This window comes from Hoplias malabaricus, chromosome 6 (assembly GCF_029633855.1).
Source record: "Hoplias malabaricus isolate fHopMal1 chromosome 6, fHopMal1.hap1, whole genome shotgun sequence".
NCBI classification, from domain to species: Eukaryota; Metazoa; Chordata; class Actinopteri; order Characiformes; family Erythrinidae; genus Hoplias; species Hoplias malabaricus.
The window spans coordinates 43,905,787-43,920,169 of NC_089805.1; the positions used below are offsets into that span (position 1 = coordinate 43,905,787).

Sequence of the window (14,383 nt, forward strand, 5' to 3'; positions counted from 1 at the left end):
CCTCCCCCCAACCGACTTCTACACTACAAGTTTGACCATCAAAACCGGTTCCTCCATTTGAACAATGTCAAGCTTATAACAGCAGCCAAATCATTTTGGGTGCCATATTGAACGCTTTTCTAAAAGGTGCTTCATAGAACCATCTATAGCACATTCGCCATCAACCTGAAGAACTCTTTCATGATGAAAATAACCATTTCCTTTAATAAAAAAAAAAATTCATTCATTCATTGTCTGTAACCCTTATCCAGTTCAGGGTCGCGGTGGGTCCAGAGACTACCTGCAATCATTGGGTGCAAGGTGGGAATACACCCTGGAGGGGGAGCCAGTCCTTCACAGGGCAACACCGACACGGACGCAGGGAGAACACACAGACACAGGGAGAACACACCACACTCCTCACAGACAGTCACCCGGAGGAAACCCACGCAGACCCAGGGAGAACACACCACACTCCTCACAGACAGTCACCCGGAGGAAACCCACACAGACACAGGGAGAACACATCACACTCCTCACAGTCACCTGGAGCAGGAATCGAACCCACAAGCTCCAGGGACCTGCGACACTACCTGCTGTGCCACTGTGCCGCCCATATATATATATATAAAAAAAAAAAAACAGCCCAACACACACACCACCACATCAGGGTCACTGAGAATGATCCATGATCCAAACATTACACGTTCTGTGGGTGTCATGACCATTGAAGCACAGGGTGATAAGGGGCTAGTAAAGTATGCAGACGGGACTGCTATTTTGTAGCACTACAAAGTGCCCCCGTATTGGAATTGGATGTAGATGAAAGTAGTTATCAGGTAGTACTATTATAACATTTTAAACAAGGTTTTATACTTAAAATGTGCTTGCTTTTATATATATATACACACACTGGCACCCCCTCCAGGGTGTATTCCTGCCTTGCGCCCAATGATTCCAGGCAGACTCTGGACCCACCGCGACCCTGAACTGGATTAACAGTTACAGATAATGAATGACTGAATAAATATATATTGTAGACTATTGTAGCGCGGTTTACATTTAAAGTCAAACACGTGCTGAAATGTCGGTCCACCAAGACCAAGGTTTATTAAAATGCAAAAAGTAAAAACGGACGTGGGTTACAATAGACTTCAAGATATTTTGTATATTTTTAAACACAAAGAAGCAAAAAGTAGTTATAACATCACCTTCTTCAAAAATCTTTTAAAATCACAATAAAATGTAATAAAAATTAAAGGGAGGGGAAAGACATTCGTAGGACGTAGTATTCAGGGAGTGCCGGCATCGGGGCAAATCAATACAACTAAAAAAGTATTCTTCAATGTCGAGCTGAAACGAGCTGCAAAGGCCATAACTGTTCTATAGAGAGGCGTTCAGCTCGGGTCTAAACTAAGCCCATTTCGGTTTTGAGTTTCATGACTATAGGCTCTAAATTAGCTTCTGAATGGCTTACGTACACAACGTTAATAAAATGTGCACTTCATCAACACTTCTTCCCCCAAATCAAAATCTGTTTTTTGCCAAGGTACCTATAGTCTGTGCAACTTTGCTGTGTTATTGTTCTTTGCCACTGACAAGAAAATTTACACATTGGTGAAACCTTAAATCCAACTGTCAGTAGGATTACTGTGGACATTTAGGAAAAATAGTCTTGGTTTTTTGGCTGACATTATATCATCAGTCTATTTATTTGCAGATCAATACGGGCCCTTCTCTTTTTCTCCATCCTTCCATCCCTGGGTGCTGTGGTCATCACTCCATACTTTCAGGATCTGCTTGAGCCATATAGGCATCTAGCTCAGCATCCAGGTGACCCTTGGTCTTGGACATGTAGGCATCCAGCTGATTGTCTAGTTGCTCTCTTGTAACTGCAGGACGACCGGCTCCTCTTCCTCGTCCACGACCACGGCCCCTCCCGATGAAACCCCCACGGCCTCGAAGACCACCACGACCTGAGAGAGGGAGAGAAAAAAAAAAAGGGTTTGACACAGTTAACCAAACACAAAGCTTAAGGACATGGTTTTGGACGTGTGGCCCTGTTTATACCTAGCTTTAATATCAGTCTCAGGATTGGGGAACTGTACATTTCTGTGAGTCATTTTAGACAGATAGATTTGGTTTGATGTAATAAAATGAAACAAAAAGCAATGCAAACTAAATATAAATAATTACTCAAGTGTAAGTAGTGTAAGGAGTGTGGTGTGTTCTCCCTGTGTCTGTGTGGGTTTCCTCCGGGTGACTGTCTGTGAGGAGTGTGGTGTGTTCTCCCTGTGTCTGTGTGGGTTTCCTCCGGGTGACTGTCTGTGAGGAGTGTGGTGTGTTCTCTCTGTGTCTGTGTGGGTTTCCTCCGGGTGACTGTCTGTGAGGAGTGTGGTGTGTTCTCCCCTTGTCTGTGTGGGTTTCCTCTGGGTGACTGTCTGTGAGGAGTGTGGTGTGTTCTCCCCTTGTCTGTGTGGGTTTCCTCGCACAGTCCAAAAATACACGTTGGTAGGTGGATTGGCGACTTAAAAGTGTCCGTAGGTGAGTGTGTGAGTGAATGTGTGTGTCCCCGTGTTGCCCTGTGAAGGACTGTGTCTTTTACATGGGTGTTTCCTTACTTCTGAGACACTGTCTTATGCCCCTGCCCTACAGCCGCCCTTCTCTGCTTCCTACTTTATTCTCATAAATATGTAAAGAGGTACAACATGGGGAGGCACTGCTACAGCTGCTACAAAATCCAGCTCTGATTAGTCTCTACAGAGGCTTGTTTGGAAGCTTGACTGTGACTCATGTGACATCTGAGGGGAGGAAGAGCCGCTGGAAAGCAGTGAGGGAGAACACTGTTCACGTTAGTCTGCCCCATTATAACTCTTTCTTCATATTTCTGGGACTGCACTTTATTCCCTCAGAGGAGTTAAGACCAGAAGTTTGGTATTAGTGGTGATGTGTCTTTCACCCAGCGCAGGCAGACTGTGTGAGGGCGGTTGTCCTCCTCCTGCTGTTCACAATAAAGGTCAAGCACGAGATCCTGCTCATCTCTGCTGAGCTATTTGTGACCAAGAGTTGTACATTGTTTTGATTTAATTGTCTGATCTATACCCACACAAACCCTTTGGACTCAATTTTGTCCAAAAGAGGAGACAGACTCTATACTGCCCTCTGGTGGAGCATAGAATTCAAAAAGCTCCATCTGGAAGGCAGCTTTGGGCAAAATTGAGTTTTAGAAAACTTGCCATTTGAATTTGTTAAAATGTTATGTTTGTGTTTATTCAAACACTCCTCCTTCCTTTACAACAGCAAGATCTGTCTAATGAGTATTTTGCTTTTGTTGTTTTGGTTCTCTTCCATCCATTTCCATTAAAACAGCACCAGTCTTTTATGATTGCTGTTATGACTTTAAGAACTAGGGGCACTCTAAATCCCACAGCATCCCAATAAAGGATTATAGGCACCTGCAGACATTTATAACTGTTTAATTTAATTCTAAATAAGCAACTTTTATAAATTACCAACTTGTCAATTGTTCCTGAAACCTGTTTACAGTTTTGTTGAACCTATAGCTTTATATTTCTCACCTCTAGGTCCAGCTGCTCCGCGTCCAGGTCCTCCCCGTCCACCAAGGATCACTCCTCGCCCGCTTACTCCTCCGCGCTGACGCATGCCTCTCCGCAGACCGATGCGTCCAGGACCTCCTCTGCCCTTCAGCGGACCTGCACCTGTACCAGAACATGAAAAATGTGTTCTGATGAAACCTAGTCTGACCGATTTAAGCAAGACAACATATATTAAGTCATGTACAGGGTGGGCCGTTTATATGGATACACCTTAATAAAATGGGAATGGTTGGTGATACGAATACTACGGATACTGGAAGTCTGTGCTAGCATTTCTCCTGCGGTGTTGCTATCAGTGTGTGAAGAGTGGGAGAAGAGGGTTGCATTGACAATCCAACACAAACGGCAACACTTTGAACACATTTTATAAGTGGTCAGAAACTTGTAAATAACTAATTAAAGAATAAAGTTACGTTAAAACGTTTTTCTTGTGAAATTCCCAATAAGTTTGATGTGTCACATGACCCTCTTCCCATTGAAAAAACAAAAGGTGGATACAAAATGGCCGACTTCAAAATGGCCACCATGGTCACCACCTATTTTGAAGTTAATATCACCAACCATTCCCATTTTATTAAGGTGTATCCATATAAATGGCCCACCCTGTATTCTGATTTGTGGTACTGCTTTAAAAAAAGAGAAATAAGGGGAAACTACAATCATCCTAAGGCATATATGCATTTCCGATATCTCAAGAACAATACAAGTGCAAACCAATTCAATTAACACCAACGTACTGTCATACAGTATGGGAAAGTCATAAAGACTGAAATTTAAATAAAAATTTAATTTTTGAAGACTTTAAATACTTAGAGAATAGTTTAGACTCCAGGCTGAAAATGCTGGAGCTTCCCTTTATGACTTCTGACATTAGATGACAGAGTGTTAGCCGCAGTAAAAGCCCAGCTGTCCTTTTCAGTCACATCACACCCAGGACAGGTGTGGCATCGACAGATCTTCTGTTTAACATTCACAACATGAAGGAAAGCTGTGTTTGACACAATATGATGATTTAATCCAATAAAAAGGCTCCATTCTCTAGGGAGGATTAAATCTCTGAACAACGTTCACAGAGCACAAGCAGTGGGACTCAAACCCAAGGTTAAACTGACAGTGCAACCCATAAAAAACTGGATAGGGACGTTTTGTACTTGAGCCCATTGCATTTGAAATGAATGAATGACTGATATTGAAGTGCAAGGATCACAGGTGTTTTCATACATATGGGACGTGTGATGTTTTCATAATATGTTCAGTGCATTGCCACAGTTACGCAGGGTTCTGGAGACCACCAAACCACGCACAATGAAACAAGACCACCCAGTGTGTCTTTTGTGGGCTGCCTAACCGTGTTTGCGTGAGCTCAAAGACGAGGTTAAACGCTGCAAAACAGACAAGTGCAGAGAAATAAGGGCACTGAGTAAAAACGGAGAACATGAGAACGGAGAAGAAAGAGAACCGAGCGAAAACAGCTAAAAACCAGAGCTTCTGCTCCTCACTGCTGAGCGCTCGGGGTCGGGGTGAACAGCGAGCGGCTCATTATCATTTAAAGGAACAGGTGCTAAAATCGGGCGTTCTGAACAGGGGCTGTTTAGACAGAGGGAGGACACTGCTGTGGGGTTTGATCCTTGTGTTACTTTGAGCAAAGCATGTCACAGACATTTTATAAAAGACACAGAACTGTGTTCATTTATGGAGAAAAGAGAGTGCATGTGCCCTATGAAACAAAATAAAGAATCAATCTTCCAGTAGTTTCTTGGCCAGCAGACATCTAGGGAAGAATCTATACGAATGTTTTTGGGGTGATACCAATGCAAAGGGGTTAATATTATCGATTAATGTATATTTACATTAATGTTGAACTATGATCAGTTGTTTCTATTAAACTGACTGATATATTTAAATAAACAACTAAATGTAACCAGATCTTTACATTATTATTCTACATTTCTCTCATTAGATATTTTCATACGCTGTGATGAGACAAATAATAAATGAGATGTAGTTAATTAATGAATAATTCGCTAGTCTCATGCACACTTTACATGACAGGGTGGATGATATAACACCGAATGAATGATGAATCCCATCAATCCTACGAGGATCTCCTCACCTCTGATAGCCAGTGCTCCTCTCATGATGCCGCCTCGTCCTCGTCCCCTCAGTCCTCCTCGTCCTGATCCACGCAGTCCTCCCACTGCGAAGCCACGCCCACCAGCCCCACCTCTCATCAATGGGCCAATGGGACGCCCCAGTCGAGCCTGAATATTACTCTTCCCCAGTCGCTGCTTCAGACTCTGCAGAAGATCACATTTTAGGTTATTTATTTAAAGAACACATCAAAACAACACCAGGTCCAAAGATATCACAATGTTCAAATTTAGCTTTTTATTTTTTGTGTTAACCCACTTCAGGAACAGACCAACTGTGCGCACACATTTTGTGTAATCTTTGTAAATTAAATCTTCAGAACCAGGGTATAAATGTTCACTGAGCAGAGGAACTGTGCTCTCTGGAGTGACTGAGCTTCAACATGTGGGATGAGCAGGATTGACATTTGTGATCTACAACTAACCATCCAACATCAGTACCTGACCTCATTAATGGTCTTATGGCTGAATACCATCAAATCCTCACAGAAGAACTTTAATCCATGGGTTGCAGCTGACATCAGTGTAGAGTAGCCACCATACTGGATACTAACTCATAACTCAAATGTACAATTTACTGTTTCTCTCAACACTTTAGTCCTCATTTAGACATTAAAGAAATAATGAAACCCTGACTGATTTATCTGCATCATGTTTGTAAACAGAGCTCTGTTCGCGTGTCTGTCAGTAGAGAGCTGCATCTCAAATAGCACCACACTCCCTACATAGTGCACATCACAGATAAAGCTAAAAGTACTCCACCCAGACATTGCACTAGTTTTAACAGTAAAACATGAACGTTGCAGCTCACTACAAATTATTTCCAACGTACAGCGCAATATGTGAGTGAAGAAACCTTTTCGTTTTTATCACTAACACTGTGCCCTACGAAGGTTGTAAGGCGACATTTGGGTCTTGGCCTCTCTTTTGCGGAACACTTTCAGACAAGATCTACTTTATTAAACTAAGTCAAACCGGAGAAATACTTTACACAGACAGCTGCGTTAAACATTACACTCCAAGAACCTTTAAGCTTGTACATGATTCGTATGAATAATACACAGAAATGCATTGAAGTCTTGTGTGCTAACAGTTTTCCAGCTTCTGCGTGTTATGTGACATCAATCTAGCAAAAATTCCTCCAAGATTAGAAGCTGCCCTCCCTGCAGCAACAAGGGACAAACTTTCCAATAACAATTCCTGGAGAGATACTGGATAAAAAAAAATAAAAAAAAAACTATTTTCATTCGTTTCTTTTTATTAATTTTGACTCGCTTGTAAGACATTTTAAGCCCAGCCTTTGTGGAAAAACACCTCCCTCTGACTGTGTACCTGTTTGTGCTGGAGAGCAGCCTGCACCGAGGGTCTGTTCTCCATCTGCTGGGCGAGGCGCCGGTTGCGAGCGCTGGCCATGTGCTGCTGCTGCATCGTGGCACGGATACTGACGGCTGTTGGCTGCTTGTTCTTCATCATATTTGTGAAGCTTGTGGAACACAATCCAAGGAGCATGGAGCAAAGAAGAGGGGGTTGGGGAGAGGGAGAGAGGGGATGGGAGAGGTAGAGAAGAGGGAGAAGAGGGGATACGGAGGAAACGAGGTTTCGAAATCAAATCATTTCACACACACCACACCATGGACGCAGCCACAGGCCTGAACCTGCAGCAATTCAGTGAATGCCCTGTTTTTTTAGACACAGGTGTTTGTTTTTCTTATACTCTCTCTTTTTAAAGTGTGGAGACACCCCACTGTTTCAGTGGACTAAGCCAAACTAAACAAACAAATAAAAAAAGCCTGTCAGACTTTCAAAAATAGAGGAAAAAGAAGATAGAGCCTCTGTTTCAGCGCTGTTTTTAATCATGCCCTTGTCGACTTGGCTTTTTCCCCCCCCCCACATTAAGGGAATATAAAGACCGTCTTAAATAAGGAGGCTAGGTAGTATTTTCACTTTAAAAGTACAGCTTCAAGTCATTGTGATGCTTCACGGACCTGCAATAAAGAGAACAGAGCCTCTGTCTTTGCCACTTCAGGCTCAGATTTGCAGAAGCTGCACTACGTAGCTTGTGGACGATGGTAGGAAACCACACCCTCCCCTCCCTTCTTGATTTCAGGATGGTGCTGTAGAAACAAATTACACTGCAACTGTAGGGGGAGCTCAGGATCGTACCTACTTTTCCTTTAAAATCCAGTTCATTAAAGTTATGAGAAGACCCAAAGTAAACATGAATTTCCTCCATAGTATTTCTCAGCAAAAAAGCCAGAGAACTAAAAATGGTTCAATCAACATTTATCAACACTATCAGAGTGCCTCTAAATATCCAGGAGAGCAGTTTTAATGACACTCCGCCACATCGCCAGCTCACTACCAAGTTTAGCTGGTGTGAGAGTACAGAAAGTGCTAGAAGCCAGTGAAGATGTAGGCTTTTTGGTGAGGAGTGTTCAGTACGAAGGTTGTAAATGCGCTATGTTCTGAGGGGAAGTCTGAAAAGGAGTCACAAGATGATTAAGCGAGGATGAACAGAGAGCATTTTACATCATAGTGTGCATGCTTCCGACATGTGGCCTGTCGGAAGTCTGTAAGAACGCTGCCTACTTAAACGGTTGTCTACATAGTCAGTGCCTATTTAGGCAGCACTAAGTATTGGGACAAACCTTACATTCTGACAAAGATGATAACGTTTTGAGCTGAAATGAAAGAGCACTAAGACTTAAGATGAAGTAGCTAGGGGGAAAACTCTTCACTTTACAATGTCACATCCTCTGAAAATAGAACTCCTGTTTATCTGCACATGCTCATGTATGTCTGAGTTGCAGTTGTAGATTTGGAGGTGTCTTAATATCGATGTCAGCAAGTGGGAACACTTTGGGAACTCCGTTTTAAAGTCAGCAAGAGCAAGTTAACAACAGCACTGGAACACAGTGAGAGTGAGCAGTAGACAGCAAAAAGAAAACTAAAGAAAGAAGGCAGAGTGTTTCCAGAGCGATTGCCACTTACGGACCCCTTATACCTAGTTGTGGTGTAGGTGGTCCAGGACGAGAGGGGTGTCTAGGTAACCCAGCCACTTACAGCCCAGACCGTGACCATTCACGCTTCTTCGTGAGAGAAAGAAGGGAAAAGGGAGTGAGGGAGAAACGGTCACGTCCAGGCATGGACCAGGCACCTCATTGGATAGAGAAAGACAAGAGAGATGTTAAGAGGAAAGAGAGGAAATTAAGTAGTCACTTAAGAGAGAGTTTGTGTGAGAGAGGGCATAAAGAACATGGAGGATACTGCTCCATCCACTGTATTAATTTCATCTGGTCACATCCATGTTTTTCGTTTTCTCTGCAGTGCATTCATGTGCAAGCAGCTTACCTTACCATTATTACCATAACTCTCTCACCTTAGGGTGTGTACTGCTTACACAAGATCAAGACCAGCGTGACGAATCATAATTTGACAAACACCAATATTTGACCCACTAATATCATGATCTAAAATCAGAGAGAATCAGATGGGTGACAAAGTATAGGAAAACCAGGCTGAAGTGTCTGTAGCCATCAGAATAACTCTACTCTTTCTAAAGGCACTCCCTCTGCTGGTGTTGGAAATGCTGATTATCTCCCAGATTGTGTTATACTGGATTGAGATTTGCTGACTGAAGCCCTCAGCTATTAAAGTGTATCCTTTTCACACTCATCAACACTTCAACAATTCCCAGCCCTGTTTACCAACATCTTTCCCACAGCCTTAAACGCAAACATGACTTTAGTCACTGCTCCTATTTAAACACCGGCCAGTTGAGCATGTTTTGTAACTGAAGCTCCTGCCATTCGTGCCCTAATGACAAACCCTGGTTCATCACTTTCATGTCTTCTTTTTTTTTTATTTTGAGCCAAAATATAGGTCTTGAGCCTGTTGGTGTAGCGTCCTGGAAAACACTACTGCTTCCTACACTGAAGACTGCTCAAGTAATAACACCACACTACACCAATGTCGTTGCCTACAGCCATGGACAGATTTGTTAGTATCCTTCCATGCAAAAAAAAAAAAAAACCTCAGAAATAAACAAAATAATGACAATGGCAGAGACAAAAAAAAGTGACAGGACCTGTGATAGCGATAGTGAAAGTGATAGCCTAATATTGTGTTGTACAAACTGAAACTAAACTATTTCTGTAGCTCTTAAGACGTCTGCACCTGTCGACAGTTGGTCTGTCCTCAGAGAACTGCTCCTCTAGATCGCTCAGATCTGAAGGGTGTCTTCTCCAGACACAGGTTTCAGCTCTTTCCACAAACGTCTGATTGGATTCAGATCAGTTCCTAGCCTTCCTTAAGTGCTTTTATCTTTTTGTTTTGGGTCATCTTCCATTGAGTCCACCGTCTCTCAGAAAGCAATGGATGGTGTGATCAGACACTGAGGTACACCTGGCAGTTTGGCATGCATCTCATTTGGCATGGACTTCTTCCTTGGCCCTTTGTTTAATGTTCACACCATCATTGTGTAGACACAGTCTACTGCTCTACGGACTGTTAATATCTAAGTAATATTTGCAACTATATTCAGAGGAATATTAAGCTTCCTGGATATAGTTTTACAGCCATCTTTTACATGCTTGTCTAGCATTTTCTTTTTCTCCTCAGAAAACTTTTTCTTTTGCTTTGTCTGGTCCATGGTCAGTGTGGAGCACACAATGCTACCAAACAGTCGAGTTCCCATTTGCTCTATTTAAACAGGCTAAAAATCTGCCTAGGCTACTGCAGAACAACTCTGTAGAATAAGTGGTGATTTATCTCTTTTCACACTTGCTTTACTCTGCCACACCAAAGAGATTACACATCAAAATATCGCTTTTACATTCACCACTTTTCAGGAGGAATACAGCTTTGCTACAATGAGCTGTAAAGATACCAACCGTAAGTTGCTCAGGATAAGACCATCTGCTCAACTCCAACACCCATCTACTCAGGTTTCTCCTCTAACCCGTCACCCTTCTTTTTTTTTACGACTGTGGCCATGTTGAGTGAGCAGCACACACTCCGAGGGCAGTCTAGCGTCCGTGTCTGGTCTTGTATCTCCCTCATTGACCTCCACAGTACCAAACGGCTCTCTGCTTCATGCCTTAAGTATCTCTGTTCTGTGTTCTCCCCCCGGCTTGAGTTAATGCTGTCAGGATGCGTTGGACCCTCACCGCTCATTCAGCGACACCTTGGTGGTGCTTTTCAGCACGACTTTTTGAGAAGAGGGGGAAGTCATTGCTCTTCACACCTGCTGGCTTGCTTGCTCCTGTGGAGAGACACATTTGGGAAAGTAGGTTAAAATGCAGAAAGTAAAATTGCAAGAAGGTCAAAAGGAGGGGGGGGGGGAATACTGCACAAGCCCATGAATCCTGCCTCTACCATCTTTTTTTATTCATTAGTTTTAGGTAGTGATTTCATAAGCACACAAACCACCGGGAATCCTATAGCTGTAAGACGTTAGACTTTCACTGTATTGTGGGAACAAGAGTTGGACTGCATCCACATTATTCATAGCCTCATAACCACACTAAATATTATCTGAGTATACCGCGGGGGTGCACTGTTTGGCTGCACAAATCAGATGAAGAGTTTTCTGAGTATTTTTGTATTTTTCACCTACATTCCTCCCTTTTAACCCAAACTCAGTGTTAAAAGCGGTGGGCTACTCCGTCTGTGAACTCCCACAGCGCCCGCTCCCTGTGGCTCTCTTAAAAGCACAAATTAACTCACTGGCAGCGTAATTAAAGACAGAGCAAAAATTTGACACAACACACATCATAAATACTGACCACATTTTGAGACATGTCCACATTTTTAAACACTGCTCTATTACCGTTACACTCTCCAACCCCAGTGGGAACTGTAGAGGTTTGTGTGTATTGCTATGGTATCTGTAGTCCTATTCTAGAGGGAACTCTCTGTTCTCATGTTTGGATGTGATACTGCTGCTTTTGACAACTTATTTCAGCTAATTAATTTGTAGTATATCGTACAAGAACTGTGTGTGTGTCAGAGAGAGAGAGAGAGAGAGAGAGAGAGAGAGAGAGACCCCCCACAATTGTACTTTACTCATACCGACCCATGAGGTCCAAACCATGTTGTGAACACATCCAGCAGTAACTAGTTTAAAGTGGGAATGTCTATCCTAATAATGATACTGAGTTTTGATGTCACACTACATTTATATTTACATTTGGCACATGCCCCTATTGCCCAGGAACTCTTAAAAGCTATGAATTCACCCCCAGGTCCACAAAGGAACACAGTTCTGGGTCTTAATAAAACAACTATTACCTGCTTTAGCTATAGCCTCACAGCAGCACCCCCCCCCCTCCTCCTTTAAAATGATAATGAGCCACTGGTGATGGTGGACCCTTTCATCCCATAGGGAGCTCAGAAAAAATCAGTCAGAGGGCTCTAGATACACACATTAATGTAAACACGCTCTGTGCTGTACACATTTAAACCTGGCCAAACCCTATGTGGGGGACCCACCCTATGGAGCATAAATATACAGTGAATTTAAGAATTTAAATGATTTCAGACACAGGAGTCTAATTTTAATGCCAGAAAACCACTGTTTACTCAAGCAGATACATTTCTATTAACATATAATTTATTTTATATATTAAAAGATGAATGAATGTAAACGTATAACCTGCACATTTTGGATAAATTACTTGTAACCATACCCAGGCTAATCCTTCCTCTGTATCAATCAACACTGGGCCTTTTAGACCCACATTTCTATCTTTACTGCCAGAAAAGATTGTTTCTTAAGTGCTTTTCAAGTAATATCAGTACACTTTAAGGTTTAAAGAACATTACTAATATAAAAACACACGTCCCGGGGTTCAAGTTTAGTTTTAATCCAAAAATTATTTCTTCCACTTGTTCTGGAAGATTGTGAAGCACCAATATCAGATTATACCGCATTTAAAGCCAGTTTTAGCGAATTAACCAACGTTAAAACGTTAAAGGGTTATGTTTCACCGCCGTTTAGATGATTTTGACTCACTTTGCTGGTCGTTTCTTGTAGATTTGCGTTGGATTTTACGCCACCGTTCAGATTTACTTCTTTGACACAGAGGTGGTAACTTATATAAAATGAACCGCTCCCAAACGTCTGACTAAATCTTTTCACTGCTGCCCCTCTTCTTCTGATAACTTAAGACCTTAATAAATAAAAAATAAGCCCCTAATGTGCTAAGTCTTAAAGGTTAGACGCCGCACTCCTCTTCTCTCCTTATTCAACACAAAATGGAGCCTCTGCGGGAAAATGGAGGCGTTCATTCAGTCCACGGAGAAAGCCATAGATGTTTTTTTTTTTCCTTAGAACCCGAGATTCACCACTCAGCCCGGAATTTTTACTCAGAGAGTCAGTTATTTAACCGCGAAGACATTTAATCATATTTCATGAGCATAACTTTCTCTCTCAGAAATGTCCTAAAATCTTGTAATAATGAGGTCAGATCCATGTTTCCACCTGTTTATATATAAAAGGATTAGAATGAAAATGTTGACTGTGCTGGGTTAAAATTATGTAATATATAAAAAGAAACAAAAGAAATGAAGTAAAATGGTCTGTGAAAATTGCTAGAACGTCGCATTTTGTCTCAAATTTGTTTATCATCCCAGTAAACAAGGAACGTCCCTGGACGTTCAAAATAGGTCTAAAAGTAGTCTGTCCGTCAAGGACATGTTTTAAACGTCAATAGACGTCCAAAATCCGTCTTAATAAGTTAGTTAAGTGGTGACCAATCGATAACGTCAGTGGACGTCCAAAACGCGTTTTATACGTAATTTATTTCGGGACCAATTAATAACGTCTGTGGACGTCCAAAATACGTCTAATAGTCGTCTTTTCAATGTCTGTGTTTGGACGTCTTTTCAACTTTCATTTTCAACCTTAAGAGAACGTTGATTAGACGGCAGTCATTACGTTATTTCAACGTTGAATCAACGGCTAAATGTTTACTGGGATAGGTTGTAAGCACAGACAATTCTCTTCTATGAGACTGCACAAACTGTATCTGACCAAACATTTTTTAAAATGCAGGTTTAAATGATAAATTAGTCTATTTTAAAAAATACACTCATGTTGTTCAATGATAATAATGTAAAATATTTTCTTAATCAAAGGATATTCACAAATCACAGATTCTAGTTTTAGCATTTTACAATAATCAACATTTATGGAAACTGAGTTTGTATGACTTTCTAACGGTGATATCCTATATTAAATCTTATTATAATGAGATAGTTTGCATTATGAGAGCTTCAGGATCCACAGCGCAGGAGCATCCTACAGTATTTTGCTCGTTTGACGTGGTCTGTACACAATGTAGCTCAATTTAATTTATATTTAACACCTTGTATATTATACCCTTACAGCACCGTTTATTTGCTGTTAATTATTTTGCTAGACAGATGTTATCAAATTCACTTTGAAAACTGATAAATTCCCATGAATAAAAAGCAAGAGAGAGAAATAAGAAAAAAGTATTTACTTGATTCGCTTCATTTAATGATCACTTACAATTCTAATAGGACTATGTTTAATTCAGAGGAATTATTACACCGAGAAAACAACTCCTTAAATTGGTGTAATGGCTTATTCAAATGAGGAAATGTTTTAAG

At 41.5% G+C, this 14,383-nt stretch overlaps 2 protein-coding genes across 3 annotated transcripts in view; both read right to left on the bottom strand.

Annotated features, from left to right (window-relative positions):
- Positions 1-1,070: 1,070 nt before the first annotated feature.
- On the bottom strand, positions 1,071-13,017 carry chtopa (chromatin target of PRMT1a). Of its 2 annotated transcripts, XM_066674449.1 has the most exons (6): positions 12,762-13,017; positions 10,915-11,009; positions 7,079-7,229; positions 5,710-5,893; positions 3,558-3,698; positions 1,071-1,955 (listed from the first exon to the last, which is right to left on the bottom strand). In XM_066674449.1, the coding sequence occupies exons 2-6, from the start codon at positions 10,977-10,979 to the stop codon at positions 1,756-1,758; spliced, it is 741 nt and encodes a 246-aa protein (XP_066530546.1). In that variant the 5' UTR covers positions 10,980-11,009; positions 12,762-13,017; the 3' UTR covers positions 1,071-1,755. The 2 variants fall into 2 exon arrangements, with proteins under 2 accessions (XP_066530546.1, XP_066530547.1); XM_066674450.1 differs by lacking the exons at positions 10,915-11,009; positions 12,762-13,017 and adding an exon at positions 10,639-10,896.
- Positions 13,018-13,444: 427 nt separating this feature from the next.
- The window catches only part of LOC136699820 (protein S100-A4-like), a 222,058-nt gene continuing 221,119 nt past the window's right edge, over positions 13,445-14,383 (bottom strand). The window contains exon 4 of the mRNA XM_066674827.1: positions 13,445-13,455. The gene's annotated coding sequence lies outside the window, so the exon portion shown is untranslated. The remainder of the gene's footprint in view (positions 13,456-14,383) is intronic.

What these genes read in the sequence shown, in the direction of transcription:
- chtopa (XM_066674449.1), bottom strand. Translation starts at nt 10,979, where the DNA reads ATGACTTCCCCCTCTTCTCAAAAAGTCGTGCTGAAAAGCACCACCAAG. An exon ending in CTGCTCTCCAGCACAAACAG is followed by an intron (nt 5,894 to 7,078) that starts GTACACAGTCAG and finishes GATCTTCTGCAG; the next exon opens with AGTCTGAAGCAGCGACTGGG. An exon ending in AGGAGCACTGGCTATCAGAG is followed by an intron (nt 3,699 to 5,709) that starts GTGAGGAGATCC and finishes GTTCTGGTACAG; the next exon opens with GTGCAGGTCCGCTGAAGGGC.